General features: G+C 36.1%; 1 protein-coding gene and 1 pseudogene across 10 annotated transcripts in view; both read left to right on the forward strand.

Annotated features, from left to right (window-relative positions):
* The first annotated feature begins 9,409 nt into the window (after positions 1-9,409).
* On the forward strand, positions 9,410-11,234 carry LOC148847832 (high mobility group B protein 10 pseudogene; annotated as a pseudogene). Its single transcript, XR_016101399.1, has one exon. The product of XR_016101399.1 is annotated as a high mobility group B protein 10 pseudogene (transcript).
* A 5,517-nt stretch (positions 11,235-16,751) lies between these two features.
* Positions 16,752-22,729, forward strand: part of LOC148847833 (uncharacterized) — a 29,803-nt gene continuing 23,825 nt past the window's right edge. For 8 of the 9 annotated variants that reach the window (XM_088952063.1, XM_088952062.1, XM_088952064.1 and 5 more), the window contains exon 1: positions 16,763-17,885. In XM_088952063.1, coding sequence (XP_088808189.1) covers positions 17,082-17,885 — 804 coding nt within the window. In that variant the 5' untranslated portion in view covers positions 16,763-17,081. Of the gene's footprint in view, positions 17,886-22,729 lie in introns of all 9 variants that reach the window. The other variant, XM_088952070.1, reaches the window with a different exon arrangement.

Here is a 22,729-nt window from a genome sequence, read left to right on the forward strand (position 1 = left end):
AAATAATGTTAATGAATGAATATCATTTATCTTTCAAAAATTATACATTGCTTCGTGTAATGGTAAAATTTTGGATTAATGGGTTTGAATTTCAGAGTGCTACTTCGTAAAAAAAGAAAAAAGAAAAGAAAAAGAAGCCAAAGGTTAGATCTGTGTCTAACGCCCCTATCCCTCCCAAATAGAGATCATTGACTAATGATCTCTATAAATTTAGGTCAATGGAGGTTTTAACATAACCTCTAAAATGAGTGAGGTTTTGTTAAAGAATAAAAATCTATTCACGAACCTCACCCGACAGCTTTTGGGTTTTGTTAGAGAATAAAAACCTAGTGTTGGATCCTTCTTGCTCCCATTATAATTAATTAAAATTCAGCACAAAGTATAAAAACCTATTCAGGAACCTCACCTAATAGATTAAGTTTTTCATTGAATGGTTCTTAGAGAGGTTTTAGACTTTAATACATGGGAGAATATATTGGACTTGCTTAGGATCTATCTCTTTAGGTAGGAATGAGTACGTCTCTTTTTTTTTTTTTATTCTTAATTTCTATTTTTCAACACAGGAAGAAAAAAGAAAAGTTAAGACCAAATACTACATCTACTACAAATATTGAATAGACCATTGAGAAGACTACACCACTTGCTTTCTTTCCTTATTGTCATCATCATTATCATCATCTAAGCCTTATCCAATTATGTAGGATCAATTAATTGAATTCTATTTTATCATAAATTATGGGCGATTAAACCATCTTTTATTATTTCCACTTAAGTCCCTTTTGGTCTTTCCCACTAATAATCATAAATTATAGGCAACTAAACACAATTATAGAGAATATTGACATAAATTTATTTCAGATCAGGATTGCTTTAACATTAAAACCGATTATTATTAATTTACCTCCTCCTGTTTATGAAGTACAAGAATCTCTTCTCTTACCAGTTCTTTTCATTTTGCTGGTAGGATATGAGATTGCCATGGGGCTGATAAGATTTTGCCAGACCTTTGCCAGACCTAGCCAATTCAAACTTCAGAATACTAATAAGGGAAACTATTCAATCATAAAATGGTGGAAGGTCACTATTCTAGCTCCATTTGGGCCCATTTGTAATGTACTTGGCAAAAGTAATCTGCATCAGCTAACCAGTTCTTGTCAGTAGTACATTAAATACAATCTACGGAGGCTACTTGAGATCCAGCTCTTGTATCTATTTCATCTGATCCCAAGTAGTGTTTGGTTGAAAAGATTATCATGACAACTAGGAATAGCAACGGGTGGGATCATATTTTCCATCTCCGACCCTAACTTTGAAATAAATCTCCATCCCCAACTCCGATTCTCATAAAGGATCAATAAAAGTAATTTTTCATCCCCAATGGAGATGGGTTTTCTGCGGGAACCCATCCCTACCCCGTCAAGGCAGTCTCCATCCCATTGGGTCGGAGAGGTTGGGTACCCGACGAAGATTGAAAAAGTTGCCATCCCTAATGACAATAAAAATATGCTATTCATCACACTGAAAACTTCAAATGCAGATCCACTTATATATATTTAATATTTTAAATATGGAAATAACACCTCCATTGAACATGGACTTATGTTAAACACTATGAGTCTTCTCAAGTCACTATATATACACTAATATACAATAGATTATTAAAAAATTTTATGCTCAAAGTGGATAATTAATCTTCTATTACATGTGAGAATACAGTGAGTAATGGAGCTAATAGTTAGATTAAGATTACCCAAGTGCCTCTATTAGTTTTACTTAACTATTTTACTAACAAATTCTATTATATGTAGAGCGGTGTAAATAATACATGAAAAGTCATGCTAGCTACCAGGAGATGTCCTAATAAGCTATTGAGTGATCGTCCCTCTAAGGTTAAGGAGATGTCCTAATAAATTGAACTCATATAAAACCTTCATTGCCTTAGAAAAGAAGAATAATGCAATATGTTGTATGTTGCAGCATAAGGTCTTGTTACATCTGAGTATATCATATCACATGAAAATCTTGCAATTATGGCCATTGTTTGCTCAGATGGGCTACAATGGAGCTGGTTTTTATTCTTTACTTTTGTTCAAGTAGTGTCTTTTCAACTTCATGTGTTAAAACTAGAATTGCTACTTTATGATGGCTTAAAGTGGCTTAAAATAAGAGTACAAATATGTGAAGTATTGCAAATTTTTGGGGTAGAGGTAGGAAATGTTAGGAAAATGGTAAAGGAATTAAAATGTGCATGTATAGTTGTGCACATAACTCATGAATCATCATTGTCCTTGTTGTCATAATCATAATCATAATCTAAGCCTTGTGTTGCAATGATACAGGGTTGGTTACATGAATCATGTTTCACCATTCCATTCTATTCAATGCCATGTCCATTGTTGAATTACGATGATTTAATAGTTAAAATACTACCTCTAATGACCGATTAATTTTTTCTTTTTCAATTTTATGGTTGATATAGTACTAACAAAAGGAAGTTCACAAAGGTGGCTTAAAAAGACAAAACTTAAAAACCCATATGACTGACTTTGGAAGGAGTACAAATGTAAATATGTAGAGCGCAAAACCTTATATTTTGTATGTATTTACGCTGTACATATTTACATTTAACTCCTTCCAAACTGAGCCTATGGTGCAAAGGTGAGAAAATTTTCTTGTCACTTAGGTTATATATATATATATATATATATATATATATATATAGGCACAAAGATATAACTTTTATAGAAAAATTTATTTAAGAACCAGTAGAACTTAATAAGATTTAAATAACAAGAGTTAATATCTTTTAAATATGGAGTTAAATACAAGATTTCTGGAGTTCAAAAATTTAAGTTTTATAGGCGGGATGAATGAATGGGTTGAAAATTTAAATTTTATAATATAATTAAACAAAACAGGCGGACTTTATGTATCAAATATGCATCAGTCAATACTGATCATGAGGGATAACTTTGGCTGTTGGGGACCAACAGCCTATGCTGTTGAGACTTTTTGGGTTGGACTTCACCCATTCGCGCACATGTCTATTTTTTTGATCAAAAGAAAACAGGGGACAATTACTTGGTAATGCACGCATGTGGCATTCCCAAGAGTGTTCTCAACATCATAGACTGTTGGCCCCGAACAGCCAAAGTTTTTTTTGGTACTCATCATGTTTTGACTGATACACTTGCAAATACAAACATTCAAAAAAATATTTTGGCAGAAGTCTTTATAAATTTGCTTTGAATCATTTCAAGGGTAAATTAGGGGTATTTATGGGACAATTGTTCCAAGTGAAGTCATACTAACATATATATTATTTACAGTTTATATGAGAAGGTAAAAGCTTTTTCAAGCTAGTAATTAATAAGAATAAAGATATATAAAATGCTCATCATGACTTTGTTAAAGACGTTATTGATTTTTATTTTCTTTGAGATGAAGCTTGTCCTTGTATATGTCACTATCGTGAAACATTATATCATCTCTTAGGTTGTGTTTGGTCAACAGAATATGACGCTGAAAATGGAATCTCATTTTTTCTCCAAGTACCATAGTCTATATATTAGATTTGGAATTCCTAGCTACAAGCCTAGAAGGGGCTGGTCATTTTCAATTTTTCATTTTCCTAAATTTAAGTGCAAATGAATTTGTCTCCCTTGGCATTTCACTTACATTCATGGGTACATTTGGAAAAGAATAACGGGATGCATCTTAACTTTTCTCACACTTTAAGAGAAGGGAATCGATGTGCTGATTTTTTTTTTTCTTTCGGCTGACAAAGGCATTGATGAAGAAAGATTCCACTTTTATAGTTCTAGCCATGTATGAAATTCCAAGAGATCTATCTTTGTTGAGAGAAGACTATCTGAGAATTTCAAAGCTGAGAATCGGTTAGTAAAGTTTTTTATTGGCTTTGTAATGGGTGTTGCTTTCTGTTTCTGTTTAATTCTTTGGGTTTGGGGTGAGAGAGAAAAGATGCACGCTTCTATGTTGGATGAATTGGGATTAGCTTCTTACAGAGTATTCCTTACACCGACTTCACAACCATATCCCACTATATTGGGAACATCTCTCCCATTGTGCAGCCACGACATGCTGTGAGGTCAGTTTGAGTAACAGATCCGGACTACTATCTGGGGCAAAGTGGGTTAAGTCCTCCTCCCTTCGTTTTTATACTAAATACTAAAACATCCTCTCCTTTTTCAAATTGGACTAAGACCTCCTGTGTTTGTGATGTCATAAGACAAAAGCCTCCCCTATCTTAACATTCCGTCCAAATCTGTTAGCATTTGACATTATGTGGGAATACTTTTTTCCTAAAACCGAATTCTGTCCATTATTGTCCTTTGCTCTCTTCTGAGCGTGTCAATCTGTCACATACCCAAAAACATCATAGAGGTTTGCACTCCCTGTACCACCCAACCACTAACTTATGCAATCCACAAACGATTACCTCTCACCAGCAACACCACCACACGGTATTGCCACTTTACTCATCTGGGTTGAGCTAGCCTTGGCTATTGGTTAGACATGGTTGAATCTAGCTTGTTGAGAGAACAGATGGCTGCACAACACTATTTTGGTGGTTGTTTGCACTGATTTCTTAATCTAAGTGCTTCATTTTGTGGGCAATCCAGAGGGTTTTTATGTCAGTGGTTGAATCATTATCCAAATAAATAAATAAATAAGTTTGTGGTTGAATCATGAATGGGTTGAACGCACCAGGATTGAGAATTTGAATTATTCTACAAAAGGTTTGCACATCATACCGATCTAACAATTTAATTACTATGATGGTTCATTGAAGGGAGAAGTAGCTAGCTATGATTGCATGGGCGATCTTTGGTTGTTAGATGAAGTTTGTGGAGGTTTTTTATTTTTTATATTTTTTTTGGAAAAGTTTTTGGAGGTTGGGGTGCTTCCTGTTCCTATTGCTTGCTGATCTATGTAGAAGTAGCTGTGGCATACACAGTGTATATATAAAACTCTTCTAATTGTGTTGAAGTTTATGGACGAACGCATTCTAATGACTAGAAATTAAAAAATCAGATTGTTATCAGTGGTTTCATACAGAACACGCTGAACTATTCATATTAGTGATCGAATTGTCCTTTTTGTTGATTCTAAATCTCTTATTGCTCAGTTTAGCGTTTCACCATTTTTATGCAGCTCAGGTTTTGTCTTGAATGGGTTTTAGTCCCTCTTGATGTAATTTCTTTTGGATTTAATATATAATTTTATCCTTACAGGAAAGAAAACAGTGGTAATTCTTCATTGGCTAATTTGGGTGTTTTTTTTTTTTTTAATTTAAAGAATAATGAAGGATAAAAGAGTCTTTTTATATTGTTTCTGTTAAATTTTTAATGGAATCTTATTCTGATATTAGAAATGAGGTATTAGTATTTATCTTCAAATTTAGGGGATGTTTAAGTCTTTTACTCTAAAATTTAAGATGGTCCACCTTTCCACTTAGAATAAAATTAGAGGTCTCCATAATAAAAAGGTGCAAAACTGCAAATGAATTCAATAAACAAATTTGAATTGTGGCCATCTATCTTTGGAACAGTTCAATTAAAGAGAAGGGTATCTCTTTTGATCTTAAAAGTAAAACTTACATGTTCTATATAGAAGTAGAATACCAGTTTAGGGTGATGATCATTTTGTTTAATTAATGAAATCTAAATAGTTCCAACATACTCAATGGGTGAAGAACATGTAGATTACTAGATCAGCTGTAAAAATAATTGGTGCTCGTCCTAGCTAATTAAGTAACTAGTCAGTCTCTCAAGCCATAAAATTTATGTCTGTTGAACAATTAATATATGAGATCACACTATATTTTAATGAAGCTGTTAATTACGTTCTTAATTTGGAGACTGTGTTCCTACCAAAAAGATCTATTTGCGTATAAGTATTTCAAATACAATTAATCTTTTCTTCAAGCCGTCTTAATTAGACATTATTGGATATGGATATCTAATTAATCTATTTGGTAAATGTCGCAAAAAGTTTCCACAACGTTTAGCCAACGATTATTATTGTAGTGACTGTTCTATATCATCAAGCTTGTGTGATTCTGTCAAGGAAGCCTATTAGATGAGCTACTACTTATGGGAAAGCCCAACAATTATGAGTATTCTCCCTCCCTTTAACTACCTTTCTTTCAAACCAAACACAGCCTAATAGTAACAATTAATAGTTTAGGCTCAGCTATCCATCTTATGGTCTTATGTTCTTGTTAGGAAAAAATAAAAACTAATTTTCATTATAAGTTGTGATTTAACTAGCTAGATTGCTAGTTATGGTTTTTACTGTATTTAGGCATTTTTATAAATTTCATTTGTTTTTTATGTATGGTTTAAATATTCTACTTATTGTTGAGTTAGGCTTAGCATGTCCGTTTCAGTAGTGAAATAGAAAATATCACAAGAGCAGCATTGGTATTAGAATTTAGAAATCCTTTTTGTTATTGAATAAAAAAAAAGAACTTCTGAATTCCTTCCGGTTGATAATTAAAAGTGGTTTTCCGGACTAATTAATGAATTTCATCATCTCCCCTTTTCTTGTTGTGTTGCATTCAGGGATAACTGATAAGGCCCTATGGCCCCACTCCTAGTGTAATGTTACTCTGGTTTCTGGCTGGATTCAATTCATTGTGTGTAGGGGTTGTCAGGAATTGATTTATTAGTAAATTTAAGGGTCTGGAGTGGGACCCTGCAGTAATTCAGGGCCAAAAGAAGTTACTTTAAGTTATATAGACTGGCATTAATATCTTATTTTATGTTTTGGTTTCTTTCTTGCAAAGACAGGCTTTGAATGTAACTTGTTGTCATCTTCTTACTGCACTGTCAATATTTTCTTTCCATATAATTATGGGGTGAAAATAGGTTTAGACTTTCCCTCTATTATCTTATCAAAGAAAAGCATAATTATCTCATAAATTTTGATCATGCTGGTGTATGTAATTGTGCTCATGAAAGCTATGGCTTAATTAAATTGCTTATAGGTTATATCACTAAGGGTGATTTTGCTTTCATAATATATATTACCAAAACTTGATTATATGAAGATTAATTTTTTTTCTTTTGCAATTGATTCACAGATTATTCTTTAACCAGTCTTGGAATGAAATGCCCTTATTCATACAGGGCAAAGATAATAATCAATTTGAGGTATCAGGATGTGGATAGTTGCATTACCTAACTACTTAATATTGTGGAAATAAACTTCACATTGAGCAAATGGTTTTTCTTTTCATTTCACACCTTAATTTGTACTCACTCCATTTGAAGTTATATACACGGTGTTAATGAAGAGTTCTGAGCTCAGAAAAAACTCGACCTCATGCAAGCAAATACAAAGAGATTATATTTAAGAAGGACAATAGCCCTCCATTGTAGCCCTGTACTAACTTTGATTGATTAATAATAACACTACCTTTTACAATGTTTTAATTTTAATTTAAAAGTTGCTCAAAAAAAGACCTTGTCTAGATAGTGTCGTGGTATTTGGGGCCCAAATTCTTTGAGTGGGTGGGATTTGGGATCATGCTTTTTAAAAATGAACCGGTGACCGAACCGGTCAGGGTCCAGTTACCGATTCAAACAGTTTAATTGTTCAACCTGAACGATTGGCCTGTTCTGACAAAAAAAATAAAAAATTAAAAAAAAAAAAGGAAAATGATCAAAACTGTTCAAACGGTTAATCAGCTGGTTCAGCGGTTTGCTGATCAAAATCAATGGTTTTGGGGGAAAAAACGGTTTTGAAGAAAAATGAAAGTAATCGATTCCCGGTTTTTCCGGTCTGGTCCGGTTTTGAAAATAGTGTTTGGGATTCCTTTAGGCTATGTTTGGTTTGAAGGAAAGGGTAAGAAAAGAAAAGAAAAGATAAAAAACCTTTACAATTTTCCCTTCGTTTCCATACTTTTTCCTTCAAACCAAACACAGCGTTAATCTACAAACTAACCCACTTTCCCATATTCACAGAGACAAAAAAACACTAATGATGCATACCAAACGTCTTATTTCCCGTCATAATTTCAAGGACAAGATCTATTTGTCACAAGTCAGTGGAGAAAAAATGCATTGGTGTTACTCAATGAACATGAAAAAGAAAATAAAAACATGGAGAAAGTGAATAATTGGATATAATAGAGAACATATAGGCTATAATTGATGATGAACCATTCAAATTCAAGATTGATTTCTAATAAGGAAGACATGGGATATCCTCCTGGGATTCATTCAAGGACAGGATGGACCGTTTCTCACAACTTTTAATATTCAAACCCTAAGAATGACCACCAAAATTAATGCAGAGTATTGTTGCATTTGATTACAGTACAGTCATTTCATGCCCCCCTTGTTCTGATCTAAACAGAAAATGCAGGCTTCAACATAGAATAAAACTAATATATATATATATGTATGTAACTTTTTTTTTTTTTTTTTTTATTGTAGATAAACAGTTACTAGTAGGAAAAGGAAAACATTACACCACTTGTCACAAAAGAGGTTAAAACTGTGCTTTTCAAGTTAATTTTATTCCCAATTTCAATTCTATATATATAGTGTTACTTGGTTGCCTCCACATAAATAAGATAGAAGGCCCCGTTTACTTTTTGGTATTCCCTTTCTTATCTTCAAGGTCCTGTTTACTTTTTGGTAAGTTATTTATCTGAGTAAATGCACTTATCCAGGTAAGTGTTTTTCAGAAAAGATTTACCCGAGTAAGTGTATTTATCAATGGTTTTTTATTTTCCATACAAATAAAACAATGATCATTTTAGTCATAAAAATCCATTATCACAAAGAGCATTTTTGTCCCATTCAAGTGTTGGCAATTTTCCCCCAAGATAGGAAAATTATTTATCCACCTAGAAGATGGGTCTTACTTACCTAGTCCCTATATAAATTTGAAAAAAAGAACTATAGGATTCTTGGTCAATAGGAATCAAAATCCCATTGACCAATTTCCTCCTCTCAAAATCCAGGAAAAGAATGCCTCCCCCAAAAGGTATGAAGGGATTTTTCAAAACTACAAACGTGAATGCCAAGCTTTAGCCTTGTCCAAACAAGATTCCAATTAAACCTACTTTTAAAGCATGAGAAAGAGAAACTACAAGCTCAAAATAATTGGACTTCAGAAACCAGAAACCTAAAGTGCAAGAGCCCTAAAAGCTCTTTGAACTCCACCCATGAAATATAAAAGCTCCTATAGGATGAATTTAGAAATATAGCACCCAAGAGATTCCAATCTGAAGATGATCAGAAGTAGAGAGAGAGAAAGCGCTGTGTAGAATGAAAAATCCATGCACATATGGTTTATTGAGAAGGCTGCAACCGCCCCCACAGAGGTGTTTGGCCAACTGAACATATTTAGGATAAATTACAAAGACCCCTTTATACTATACGGTAACTGACAAAGACCCTGCACTATCTTTTGCGATAAACACTCCTTAAACTTTTACATTGCGACAAATACCCCAACCGAAAGGCATTAAATTATCAAAATACCCGATTAAAATTTTTTCTATTTTCTTTTGATTACCGTTCTCTCTCACAACATCACTGACAAAAAACTTTAATTATAATTGTTCATTCCCCGCATTAAGTAACACAAACACCGTGTCACCGCCACCTCCTCCTCCTCCACTCCCACCGTGACGAGAATTGTAACAATCGGAACAAACATCCCCACCGCCACCTACGTCCGACCTCCATTACCAGCAAATGGGGGTGTTTGGGTGTTTGTTCGTTCACTTCCTTCTCGGCATCATAAAAGAAACCAGCGAGCAGGGTAGAGAAGATCGCCCAACTCCGACTTCTACCATCAATAGTGCTGGTAGACCTCAGAATTTGCAATTACACCGACTTATACTGTGACCACCCACCGGACGACAACAACGTCAGAGCACTTGCTAGTATTGATTTCAATGGTCACCACTACAAAAACAACAGTGGCTCCACAAACACCATCGAACAACACATATGAAGAATCAAACCCTTCTAAGCTCTATCCTTCGCTAGTTGCGGAATATGAGGAAGTTATTCAAAATGCAAAGACGTTCATGGAAACACTTACGGATCTTCACGGGTCGTTGGAAACTAAGTTTATGGTACCTACCATGGGTGGGAAGTCTCTAGATCTACATCGACTTTTTGTGGAGGCTACATCACAGGGTGGTCTTGAGGAGGTTATAAGAGATCACAAATGGAGATATGTCATTTCCGTTTTCAATTTCCCAAGCACCATTACCAACGCATCCTTTGTATTGTACAAGTACTACATATCATTGCTTCACCATTATGAACAGTTGTATTTCTTTCGTAAAAACATCCCTTCAGTCCAGGCATCTAATTTTGTAGCTAAAAGCCTTGTCTGTTGCACAGGAGCCACACCATCTACTTGTGAGAAACAAACCACCACGGATTGGTTAGTAAAAACTTCAAAATTGAGTGCTGGTTGTCGGGTTACTGGGATAAATTGATGGAAAATTTGACAATGGATATTTAGTGACTATGAGTTTTGGTCCCAATAAGCTGAAAGGTGTCCTGTATCATGTTCCTCCTGAGTTATAGATGTTTTTGAGTTCTAATACTTCAATTGTGATGTCCTGGGGTACTAATACTTCAACTATAATTCCTTGTCGGCACTAGAAAAGATCCAGGCTAGCATTGAAGGACCCCTCTCATCCTAAACCAAATAGGAGTGGTTACAATTTCTTTTTTTGCTGAGCTTTATGCCCGATCGGCTGAAGCCTTTGCAACATGGGCAAGAAAAAGCCATCAACAAGAAGATTGGACACCTATGGAGCTAGAAAACTGACTGAGGCTGAAAAACAAGTTTATCAAGAGAAAGGATTGCATGATAAAGAGAGACATTAGAGCGAAATTTTGGAGTATAGAAAATTATCAAATGTTTGAAAACCTCAATATATCTAAGGTCGGTCCCTTTCTTGTGGTTATTGATTTTTCTTCATACCTCTGTTTTCTGACATCTTCTCGTGAAGATTGTGCCAATGACATGAACCCATTGGTCAAGGCGTTGGAATGAGAGGGAATCAGGAGCCAACCTCCTGCTCCGGAAATGATTACACCACTATCAAACAACATTTAGCTTATGTTTGGTTTGAAGGAGAAGGTAGGGAAACCTAATACAAGGTTTGTAAAGGTTTTCCTATCTTTCCCTTCCTTTCCCTACTTTTTCCTTCAAACCAAATAAATAGGGAAAATATTTGTAGATCTCTCTCTAAACGCATATACACACAAAAACTGAATTTGTTGATCTGCAATTGCAAGGGATTTTCTTTTTAGGGGGCATTCTTTTTTCGGATTTTGAGAGGGGAGAAAGTTGGTCAATGGAAAAGTTTCCATTGACCAAGAATCTTATGTTATTTTTTTAGATTTATGTGGAGATTAGGGAAAGTGGGTATCACTTACCCAAATAAGTGGTACCCATCTCCTAAGTGGGTAAATAACTTTCCCACTTAAGGGAAATGTTGCCAACACTTGAATGGGACAAAAATGCCCTTTTTAATAGTGGATTTTTATGGCTAAAATAATCATTGCCTTATTTACATGACAAATAAAAGAACATGGGTATGCACTTACTCGGATAAGTGTTTTCCAAGAAAAACTTACCCAAATAACTGCATTTACCTGAATAAATAACTTACCAAAAAGTGAATGGGGCCTTAGGCTCCTGGTTAACTTGCCATCTAACTCACCTCCTCCAACTAACTCGGTTTTCATTTAGTAGCTTTTCCTATTTAAAAGGCACAGTTGGAGGTGCTTCTTTTAAACAACCAATTATCCAGTTGCCTCCCTTACGAGATCAGTTTGTTGAGATCACAATGTTTGATGCAGGGAACAATCTTTTCAATGGGACCCAATCCTTTAACACCAGAAGATGCAATTTCTCAACAGCGGACCCATTAGAAACAAACACCTTGCAAAGAGTGGCGGGATCTGCTCCTCACAAATGGGCGCTTCACAGGCAAATCCACCATGCATTGGAAATATCTTCTGTGAATAATAGTCAATAAGTGTCGGAGATGTTCCCAATGCGTGATAGGATGTACGTGTAAGGCACCGGGTGTGAGGAGCAGATCCGGTCTATTGCAAAGACATAGAAAAGAATAAAATAATAAATTAGAAAAGGGTAATTTAGGAATTTAGAAAAATTTAGAGAATTAGGTAAGAATATTTTTCAAAATTAACTAATTGAAGGTTAATGGAGGGATCTTTATCTAACAGCCAAAGCTCATGGGATATTTGCCACAAAAAATATTGCAGGGTCAAGGGGGTATGTATAATTTACCATATTATTATTTAAGCGTGAGTGGGCAACATTTAGCTGGTGGGGGCTAGACAAGCCAGTAGGGGACTGATAAGGACAGCTTCCTTTTGTTCTATCAAAACTTGTTTTCTTGATTCTATTTTTGGCCGCTGTACGATTGGACAGGCTTAAACAATTTCTTTACGGCAGAGTGGATTAGCTATAAACTAGTAAACTATTTTTATATATTGTCAGAGAGATAACGATAAGAAAATGAGAGAATGCATGCTTAACAAAATTTTTTACCCAAACAATATAAAAAAGAATGTTGTCACCACCTTTCGTAGTGATGAGTGATGACTCTCTCCTAAATTTGTTTGTTATGAGATTCTCCACTGCAACTTGGTTAAGCCAAGCCAAATACTCTCTCTGAGCTTTGCTCAAAATGATGTCTGAATGCCTAGGGAATAGCACTAATGGGGTGTTGTTTGTTTGGATAAAATTTGATTGATATTCTGAACTCTCTGAATTCTGAACTCCGTTGCCAACATCATCAGCTCCGGATTCCGGATCATGCCGTACTATAAAAAACCCCGAAAAAAGGAACCGTGCGAAACATTTCACCAGGACTCCTGCTACCTTTGCTTTTCTAAAGCCCAAACATAAATCCTCCCTTATGTACTTCCATGTTCCAATCAGCCCTCTCTGTCTCTCCTACAACGTCAACTAAAGAGAGTTTCTATCTGCCGGACGATCTCCAATCATATTATGCCACCTGTCTGTCTCACTAGCATTCTAAGAGATGTGCACAGGTACAAGGCATAAATGTGATGCTTGTTTATTAAAATGGCTAAACCATGGAATTGGAATCTACTGGAGATGCATGCATGTAAAATGGCTAAATAACCTCATACACATCATCTTACCTTCTTTTAGAAAACCCTTGGGCTAATTCCGTTCAACATAAAACGAGCTGCACAGATTAGCTAACAGAATAATAATATGATATGATAGACGAAGGAAAGTTGGGTGATGTGTAGAGCCGGCCGGTACAATAGTTTGAAATTTACTTTTTAAGCAACTTGGGCTAGAGTGCTGGGCCATGTGCAGTCCGTAAATGTGATTCACCTCACACCTCCATTGAGAATACGCTGCTGCCATGCTAGTTCAACATTCTCCACCAACATGAGATCACAAACATGCTTAGTTCAAGTGATTGCTCTTTGTCCGAATATATAAATGCTATGCTTAATTTAAGTTTGTAAGTAAATACTAAAAGAAGTTGTCTGAACAAAGACAAAGGTATGAGGGTCGTAGGAGGGCTAGATTTAGGGATAAAAAGTTATTCTGTAAAGCCCCGTCCCACCCTAAATGGGGTGGGTTTTTTTTTTTTTTTTTTTTTTTTTTCTGATCTTAAACAGGGACGGAAAAAATATTTTTGTCTTAAAACGAGGATGCAGTAGTTTGCATAGAATTCCCCGAACCCGCCCCGAACCTAATGGTAAATTAGTAAAACATCCTTATATTTAATATTGATTTTTTTTTAAATATCTCTAAGTTTTCACTAAATTATTAAAATCATAGAATCTCATAATTCCATTTCTAAAATATTCTCAAATTTTCATAATTCAGTTCTTAAAATATCCTCAAATAATCCTATTTGTAAAATATCCACAAATTAAATTATTTTTAGGTGGTTGTCTCGGGGCAGAGAAAATTTAGGAATTCCTTATCCCTAACGAGGAATGGGGATGCCCCACCCCACCACCGAGGATGGGGCAAAGCATTTTGACTACAAGGCGGGGATGGGGAGGGGGTGCCCCACGCTAAACCCGCCTCATTACCATTCCTATCCTTTTCTTTTGTACAAAGTGACTATTCACACACCATTCCATGTTTTCATGCTTTTCAACTCAAGATTTAACCATTGCACCAAGTAATAGTCTATTGTTTGAACCAATATTTTCAAATCATCCTTAACACAGCTGGTTGAATTGTTCAACCTGTGACCCGGTTCTGATTTTGGTTTGGATAAACTTAAAACCCACAAAATGTTTAAAAACTATTGACTTGGTCAAAACATGTTCAAACCAGGTAGTTTAATTGCTGAGTCACTTGACTTGATTGATGAGTTATGGGTTATAAAATACAATTTTGTAGGAAACTTTGTAGGCCATAACTTTGCACTCAGTTGTTTCATCCGAATGGTTGAACCAATAACATGCAATCCATAGGGAAAATGATTCCGCCTTCAAGTTGAATTTTAAAACAGTGGTATGAATAGATACCATTTTGGTCTAATATAACCCTAGGGGTGAGCAAATGAATAGGTTCTACTCAAAACCGAATGGAATTCATCTCCAACTAGCCTCAAATAATCCTATCCAATTTGTTACCGGGTAGGCCGCTTGATTCTAAATTCTTGGGAGCAACTCCAACCTAGAATAATTTTAGGGTCTAGGGATTTATCCTACTTGAATTGACATAGAGAGCTAACCTTGGTTGGTCTTGGTGGAATTGACCTTAAAGTTTAACTTGGTTTAAAACAAATCCCAAAATAGTTTGAGGATGTGAAGATTTGAACCCAAACATAAGTCCATGGTCTCACTTGACTATTGATTCACTTAAGTGATTTAATCTAAATAATAATATTTGAATAATGTGTACAATAAATAATCTAAATATATAGTATAAATTAATAAAATTTTGAATTATATTTTATTATTATTATTATTATTATTTAAAGAAAATTAAATTTTTAAAAAACATATTCCATTTTTGAGTAAAGGAAAGAATAAGTTCGACTTTGAAACTACCAAAGCCAAAGCCGACCTATGTTCCGGTTCCAAAAACTTGAGATGCCTTGAAACCGAACTGAATGAACCCATGCTCTCCCCTGCATAAATTTATAAACCCAATTTTGTAGTGTTTTTTTTAATCAAGTATTTTGTTCATCGGCAATCGACTAAAAAGGCTCCTTCAAAAATTGCCGATACAATTGGTCATGCTGTCCTGATAAACGTGTCCTTGAACCATTGGAGAACCCCCAAAAAACAGGGTATATAGTACGGGTACTTTTGTAGTAAATGTAGAGAAAGGCCTCACATTGGATGTGTACATTTTATACTGTGCCGACATAATTACGATGGACGGTCTAACGGTTACGTTGCTCACAACTGTATCTAACGTTGGCTTCTTTTATCGTTTTAACAGATATAACGGCCGTTAGTTTAATACTTTCAGAGCAGACCCAGCGGCCAGTCCCGTACTACCGTTATTAATAAAAGCTGGTTTTAGATGAATTTGTAGAGAAAGCATCAAAGCACCCTGCTGAAGACCTGAAGTTGGCATCAGCGGTGATAGCGGCGTTCTCGTTCCGTCGCAAGGAAGAGTCTACTCTTCGCTGGGCTACGCCTGCTGCGTACAGTTGCCAACTCCAATTTCCCCCAGCTCTGCTGTTATGTAATGTTCCGCGTCCAAAGCCAAAAAGCTTCAAATCATGAAAGTTAAGCTTTTAACCTGTAATGATGTAATGGGAAAGAGATCGAGAGAGATACACTCAAAGAGCTAGCTACTTCTACTTATACTTCAGCAGGCTTTCAACTAAAGCGGCTTTATTAATAAGTCATTAAGCACCCAAAGAACATTGACTTCTTACTCAGTCCACGGTCTGTCAGACAAGCAGTAAGCCGAAGCAGGAAAAGAAATCACCACTGATCACCAGACTCTCTTCCGTCACTCATCTTCACAACAATCTCCATCTCTCTTTCTTCGTTTCTGAGCTTTGTCTCGTAACCACTCCAAGCAAAACCAGATCACCGTCACTACATCCAACCCAACAAGGACAAGAAGGGTGGCCAAATCAGGAGACAGCAGCCTCGTTTTCTGCAGCTTTGTTTCATGCGGACTCAGAAACGAAGCCAGCTTCTTCCTCTTCTCACCTCTTTTCTTATTCACGAAAACCCCATTTCCCCATTAATCTAACATTCTTGAATCGTTTCCCAACAACATTTCCTCTGATTATACCCACAGAAATCAATCAATTAATCCTCACCCAGAATTAATTCCTCCTACAAACCAGCCTGTCTGAACCAGGACAAAATGGCGAGAAAGGAGATTAACTCTCACGCCCTTCAAATTGTTTAATTTTTAATTACATTAATTAATTAATTAAGTTATTTATCTGGGTTTTGCCTTTTTCTTCTCGTTTAGTTCCTTATAATCATGTCACTATCAAGTGACAGGTGTTCCGGAGGGTCGGTCCCATGTCTCCCTCCCACGGAAGCGTCTGGCGTTGCATGTTCATGTGCTCATGGCCATCATGTATGGTCATGCATGCATGTATGCCATAGTATCCTCACATACATTATCATATTTATTATTTTTCGGAAGTTATTTTATTTTACTTAAGAAATATATATAGCCTCTCTCTCTCTCTCTCTCTCTCTCTCTCTGATCTATTATACGTCGCTTTCTGTCATAAATAGGGGATGGAGAACTGAGTGGCGAGGAACACCGAACCCAACCCAAGCCAGCAGAGAGCGAGCGGGAAAAATATGGAAAAGCTACCAAAAAGCGAGCTCTCTGCCTCTTTCGCATCAAATTCTTGCTTCTGAATCCGACGTCGGAGTTGTCGGTCACCGCCGCCGGAATCTCTATCGCCACCAACAACCAATCCCGATTCTTTGTTCTTCGTTGAAATTTTATTATATTTTCTTCTTTTTTTTTTTGTGTGTGTGTGTAGGAGAAACTGGAGCATGGCTACGTTTGGAGGCTTTTCGATCCGGTAAGTGTCGATGGTTTTTGTTAGGAGTTCTCGTATGGGGCTGAAGCTTGTGATTTGGTGTTTCAGAGAGTATACTTTGAAGATGAGAAGCGTTGACGTGAATATATGTTGGCCGTTCGGTGGAGATGGGAAGGAGAAGAAGACGAAGGAAGAGATGGAGAAGTTGCTTCCTCCGTTAATGTGTCCGAAATACCGGTGGTGGGAGGACGAGCTCGAGTTGGTGAGATCTAAGCAAGTTGATGAGAGGAAGGAGAAGGTTCTAGAAGAAACGGAGAAACTGGTCTCCGGCGACGGAAGCGGTTTGGTGTCGGAAAAGGCGGATTTGGGGGCTGGAAAAGCGGGTTCGGGAACGGAGGAGGAGAAATTGGCAATGATCTGTCCGGTCTGTCGGAGTTTCACTGCGTCAACGGTGAATGCGGTGAACGCGCATATCGATAATTGTCTCGCTCAGGTGTCTTCCGAAGAAGGGAAGCAGATGAGAACGACGGCTGAAGCGGCGGCGGCAGTGAAGTCGAAGACGAGAACGCTGAAGAAGAGATCTATTGTGGAGATCTTTAAGACTGCGGAGCAGATCGAGAAGGCGGAGGTTGATTGTAATGAAGAAGCGGAGCAGGTGTCTGAAGAAGATTTGGATTCTACAAAAGCTGCGAAAGCATCGGATGGTGTTGTGAAACGTAAAAGGAAGCAGAAGATGTCGAGAGAGGAAGCCGTAGCTGTTGCAAGGAAACTGAAATTGAAGAACAAGAGAAAGAAGAAAAAGAAGACGAAGAAGAGTGAGACTGCAGTCTTCGATCCATCGAATAAAGGGAAGAAGGTACGCGATTTTCTCTAAAACTATGTTTATTTTTTTCTTCTATGCTCGATTGTTGGTTGCTTGATTGCTACAGTATTTCTGTGTTTAGTTAGATCTTCATTGTTAGTTATCTTTTAATTTTATCTTCAATATTGTTTTTATACTCTTTCTGCTCAAGATTTATGACTGCAAAGCATTAGGACCTTTTTTTATGAGTTTGAAGATAAAAGCCACGCGTAATTCTTGTACATGCTTATGTGAATTTCGCTGCTCCTACGAGGAGCTTCGGTATAAAGGGAAAAGTTAAAACAAGAGATGGGGTTCCATGTTATTGGAGATTTTTAGGATTCTGAAGTGATCTGTGCTGCTCCAGCTGTCTGTACGGGTTCAGCAGCAATGGTTCTTGTGTGAGAAGATATGATTGACAGTCATACTGTTTTGGAGCAGTTGGGTTTGGATCGTATGGTTAGTTTTTGATCGTGTTTGTTTTCCAAACGTTAATCGTACATGGACTGTTGAATTCTAACAGCTAAACAGATATAGGAAATGCCACTTATTCTAGATTCTTTTTGGTTGTTATATATGGTAACCAAATCGATATCACATGTGCAATTTGTGGTCAGATCATGAAATGTAGACATCAAATGTACAACAATCGCTTATCAACCGAGTAACGACCATCTACTTATTTTCATTGATTTAGAAACCAATCCATTAGGGGAGGGAATTTCTTGTGGATATTCCTCCATTTCACTGAGCCGTATTTCCAAACTCTTGTAGATTGTCTAGCACTCGGGATGTGAGATCTTATGGATGAGAGCATGATGTTTGTCAACAATGTTGTGAAATAGGAAGGTTCTTGTAGAGCGCTCCTCTGGTGTTAGGGGTTCCAAATATGCTTGATCACTTCATTCATTCTTTGCTCCATCAGCTTTAAAATCTTAAATCTTAATTGATCACATATTTTCTTTCTAGACTTTGGTCTTCAATGAAGCTTCCCATTTTTTAACAAGATTATTGGTTAATTTGAAGATAGAAAAAATTATAAGATGATGGCATGAGTTTGATACTGCGTAGTAGTTCTTTCATATTCTTTTATCAACATAGAAATAATGGTTCTCTTTGATACTCTTTTATAGATATATAAATAATTTCACATCGTTTTTCGTACTGAAATCTTCTAGTTTAATTGAACACAAAAAATGACTAAACAATAAAATACAAGCAAGAAACCATGATGTGATTTGATTAGATATTGCTAGGTATTTTCATGGGCCGAGGTACAATGGTTAATTGCATGTGCTCCTAGGATTTATTTGACATTGCATTATTGACATGAAGACTCAAGTAAATTAGTTATGGGCATATAGACACATGCCATATTGAAGAATAATACGAAATTATCAAGTAAACAAGCAATCAAACACTATATCTAGTGGAATATAATAATTATGTTATAACTTACAGTAAGTACTAGAAATTGTTCAGTAACAAAATAATAGTTGTGAACTTATAATGAACTCCAAATGCAAACACTAACCTATACCATAGAAAAATCTATGATGCCAGAAAGACATGATACCATAAAGACTTTGATCATCAAAACTCTCGTGAATTTTGATGAAAACCAACCTGCTGATTGGTTGGTTATCACTTTTATGATGCCGTTGATTGGTTACAAGTTTTTCTGGTTGGTTATCACCAAGTGCAGTTGTCCACATCATCTACCTTCTCTTGCTTTCCAATCCTTTTATAATTTTGTGTCTTTTGTTTAAAAAAATAAAATAAAAAATAAAACACGGATTACTCACAACAAAACATCCAATCAGTCCCCTATAAAACATATTTAGGCATCTTTTAACACCAGCCCATGCATTGCACTGGTCTTACACAAGTTGAAATGTACTTAACTTAATGGCTGTTGCATAAATAAAATTTATACTTCTGTCATCACTGTTTTGTACTGCTATTTTTATAATTGCGATATCGGTTTTGATATTTTAATGCTCTGAGTTTATATTCCAAAACCATGAGCATGTAACCAACCAAACCATCAATATGGAAATACCAAATGAGATTTTTGGTCAATACACAGATTATGAGCCTAGACCCGTGCAATGTCATGCTGATACTATTATCGTAAGGAAAATGAAAATCCAGCTATCATAGGTTTCAAGCATTTCCACCTGTATTGGTCATTCCACAGTTTCCTAAGGCTCAGTTTGGGAAGAGTACAAATACAAATATGTACAGTGCAAAACCTTGTATATGATATTTCTAAACCTTGTATTTGCACTGTACATATTTGTATTATTTGCACTATTCCTAAACCGAGCTGTAGGGCCCATCTTCTACAACAGCCTTAGGCTCAGTTTGGAAGGAGTACAAGTACAAATATGTATTTTGTCTTATTTTGTATGTATTTGTGCTGTACATGTACATATTTGTATTTGTACTCCTTCCAAACTGAGCCTTAGTTTCAGTTTAAGGTTCAGTTCGGGAAAAGTGCAAATAATACAAATACAAGGTTTTGCAGTGAACATATTTGTATTTGCACTCTTCCCAAACTGAGCCTAATGTTCGATAATTCATGACAAACATTTATACTAGATTCAGTATTGTGGCTACCATTGTAGAAACTTACTGATACAGGATTTAGGCACTGAAAGGTAATATGTGATTATAGTATCTAATACTCAGCTATTTTGTCCTCTCATTATTATCTTCAAGAACTGAACTGTAATCATTTGACTCCTATTCATTCTTATAGCTTATTCATCTCCTGAATTTTTTGTGTAGGGTAGAATTCATTTATACCTACAAATTTCTTAGACTAGAAGCACGTTTGGACCATTAAAATTGGCCTTCCAATTTAGTTCTAATTACTTACAATTTCATGAAATATAACATCTCTTCAGAACATTTGGCATGTTTGCTCTGTGATGAAGTTATAATCAATTTGATAGAGATTATCCTAGATAAAGCAATTTGGTTTATACTTCAGAGTCATGTAGAGGTCAAGAGTGCTTTGTTCTTGTTCTTGTCCTATTGGGGAAAGCTGATGTTCTCTCAATTTCTTTCCAATAAGAATTTCATCTACTGTGCTTAGGATTTCTTTTTATGATAAGCAATAAGAAGTGTTTTATTAAAGACTAAATAAGAACTAGGAAAGGATACAGGATAAAAAATCCACAGAGAGGCATGATGCAGCCTCAAAAATAAATCAAGATTACAATTGAGCCCAAAATCAATGACCCCTATGCATCCCTTGCTTAGCTTGAAGGTATGCCAGCCCATTAGCCGATCCCCTCTCCCACTGGACTCTCACTATTATGTTGGAAGTTAGCCATTTGAATCTTCTCATCGCTCTTCTAAAGACCAAGCTACAGTCTCTGGCTCCTTTAGCCACCCAAGCTACTGTGCTTAGAATTTTGTCGTTTAGCTTACCACAATTGAGTAATATAGAGAACAATTCTTGACAAGTATTACTCTTTTTTTCAGAGTTTTGCTAAATGAGTTGGACTGCTACTGGTATTGATTATGGGGAAACTGCAAATTTCTTAAAAACTGAAAATGGCTTGAAGAGTGATCACTACCAGGATCTAAACTTCTACGTAGATACAACCATTGATCCCTCTCAGCAGTGGATAAATGATATGGAAATAGATGTAGGGGACTATATAAAAGTACTATAAGAAAACCACAGAAAGCATTGGACTATTCTGGATATTATGGAAAACTACAGGATGCTTGTTTTGATATTTTAGGAGCATTATTATATATTTGGGACTAATTTCATAAAACACAACAACCACCTAAAGAATGGAAACCGTGCCCAACAAAAATTAACAAAAACTGTACATTTTTTGGAGGTTTGATACATATGAAATTGTCTGCATGTAGTTCTATATCAGGTAACAACATAGCAAAATTAGTCACAATATCATGAAATTCACTACAACAGTATTGCAAGTCATTATCACCCTTATAGTATGAAATGGATGATAAAGTTGCTGCTCCAACTACTTGCAGTATAGCAGTTGTTGAGAGTGTAAGGGCGCTTATGTCCTTTCGTGATTTTTTGTATTTGGGCGCCTATTCAAGGGCCCATTTGTAATTTTCTTAAAAAAGTTAAGAAGGCCTCTTCAGGGTGTGAATAGTAACACACCTAGGTTCTTCGATTACTTTAACTTGGTATCAGACCGACAAAAGATTAAGGAGAGCATCAGCTGCTGGTCATGACTCACAGACGAACCTGTTGACGCCAGCTTGCCGTTGGTTGATGTCAGCAGCCCGTACATTCGGCGGCGTTCATTTGCGGTTTTGACACCCCTTGATGCGCCTCATTTTTAGAGGAATTTTGATATACATTTCATGGAGGTTTGAAGCTCTTTTACATTTTCTTGGATTTTTTAGATGAAAATTGGCAAAAATTACAGATTTAGAGTTTAGGGCTTGCATGCTCGCATGGTGGGCTGGTTGCTGTTAAATCCACTTGCGTTTGAAGTGTGGTAAATTTCTGAGATTATAGGAAGCAGTCTCAGATTTTTTGGAGCCCTAAAACTTTTTTTGGGATTTTTTTTCTTCCCCTATTTTGCCACCAGTACCTTCTTTTCTTTTGTTTTATCGTTGTAGCCCGTGTTTAACCTTCAAGGAAAGGTGTTTGGGTGTTCAGCTAGTGTTGGGAGATTGTGGTGTTGGTGAGAAAAGTGTTTTTAGACGGGTGGTGATCAATGGACTCACACAAGGATGTGTATGTACCTACCTATGTCCTCCCGGGAAGTAATGGCAGTGCTGGGGGGCAAATTACTATTGTAAAACTTGATAGAACAAATTTTCTTGAATGGTCTCAATCAGCTAAGCTT

Source organism: Nelumbo lutea, chromosome 6 (assembly GCF_056320005.1).
Source record: "Nelumbo lutea isolate HS-2025 chromosome 6, American lotus-T2T, whole genome shotgun sequence".
NCBI lineage: Eukaryota > Viridiplantae > Streptophyta > Magnoliopsida > Proteales > Nelumbonaceae > Nelumbo > Nelumbo lutea.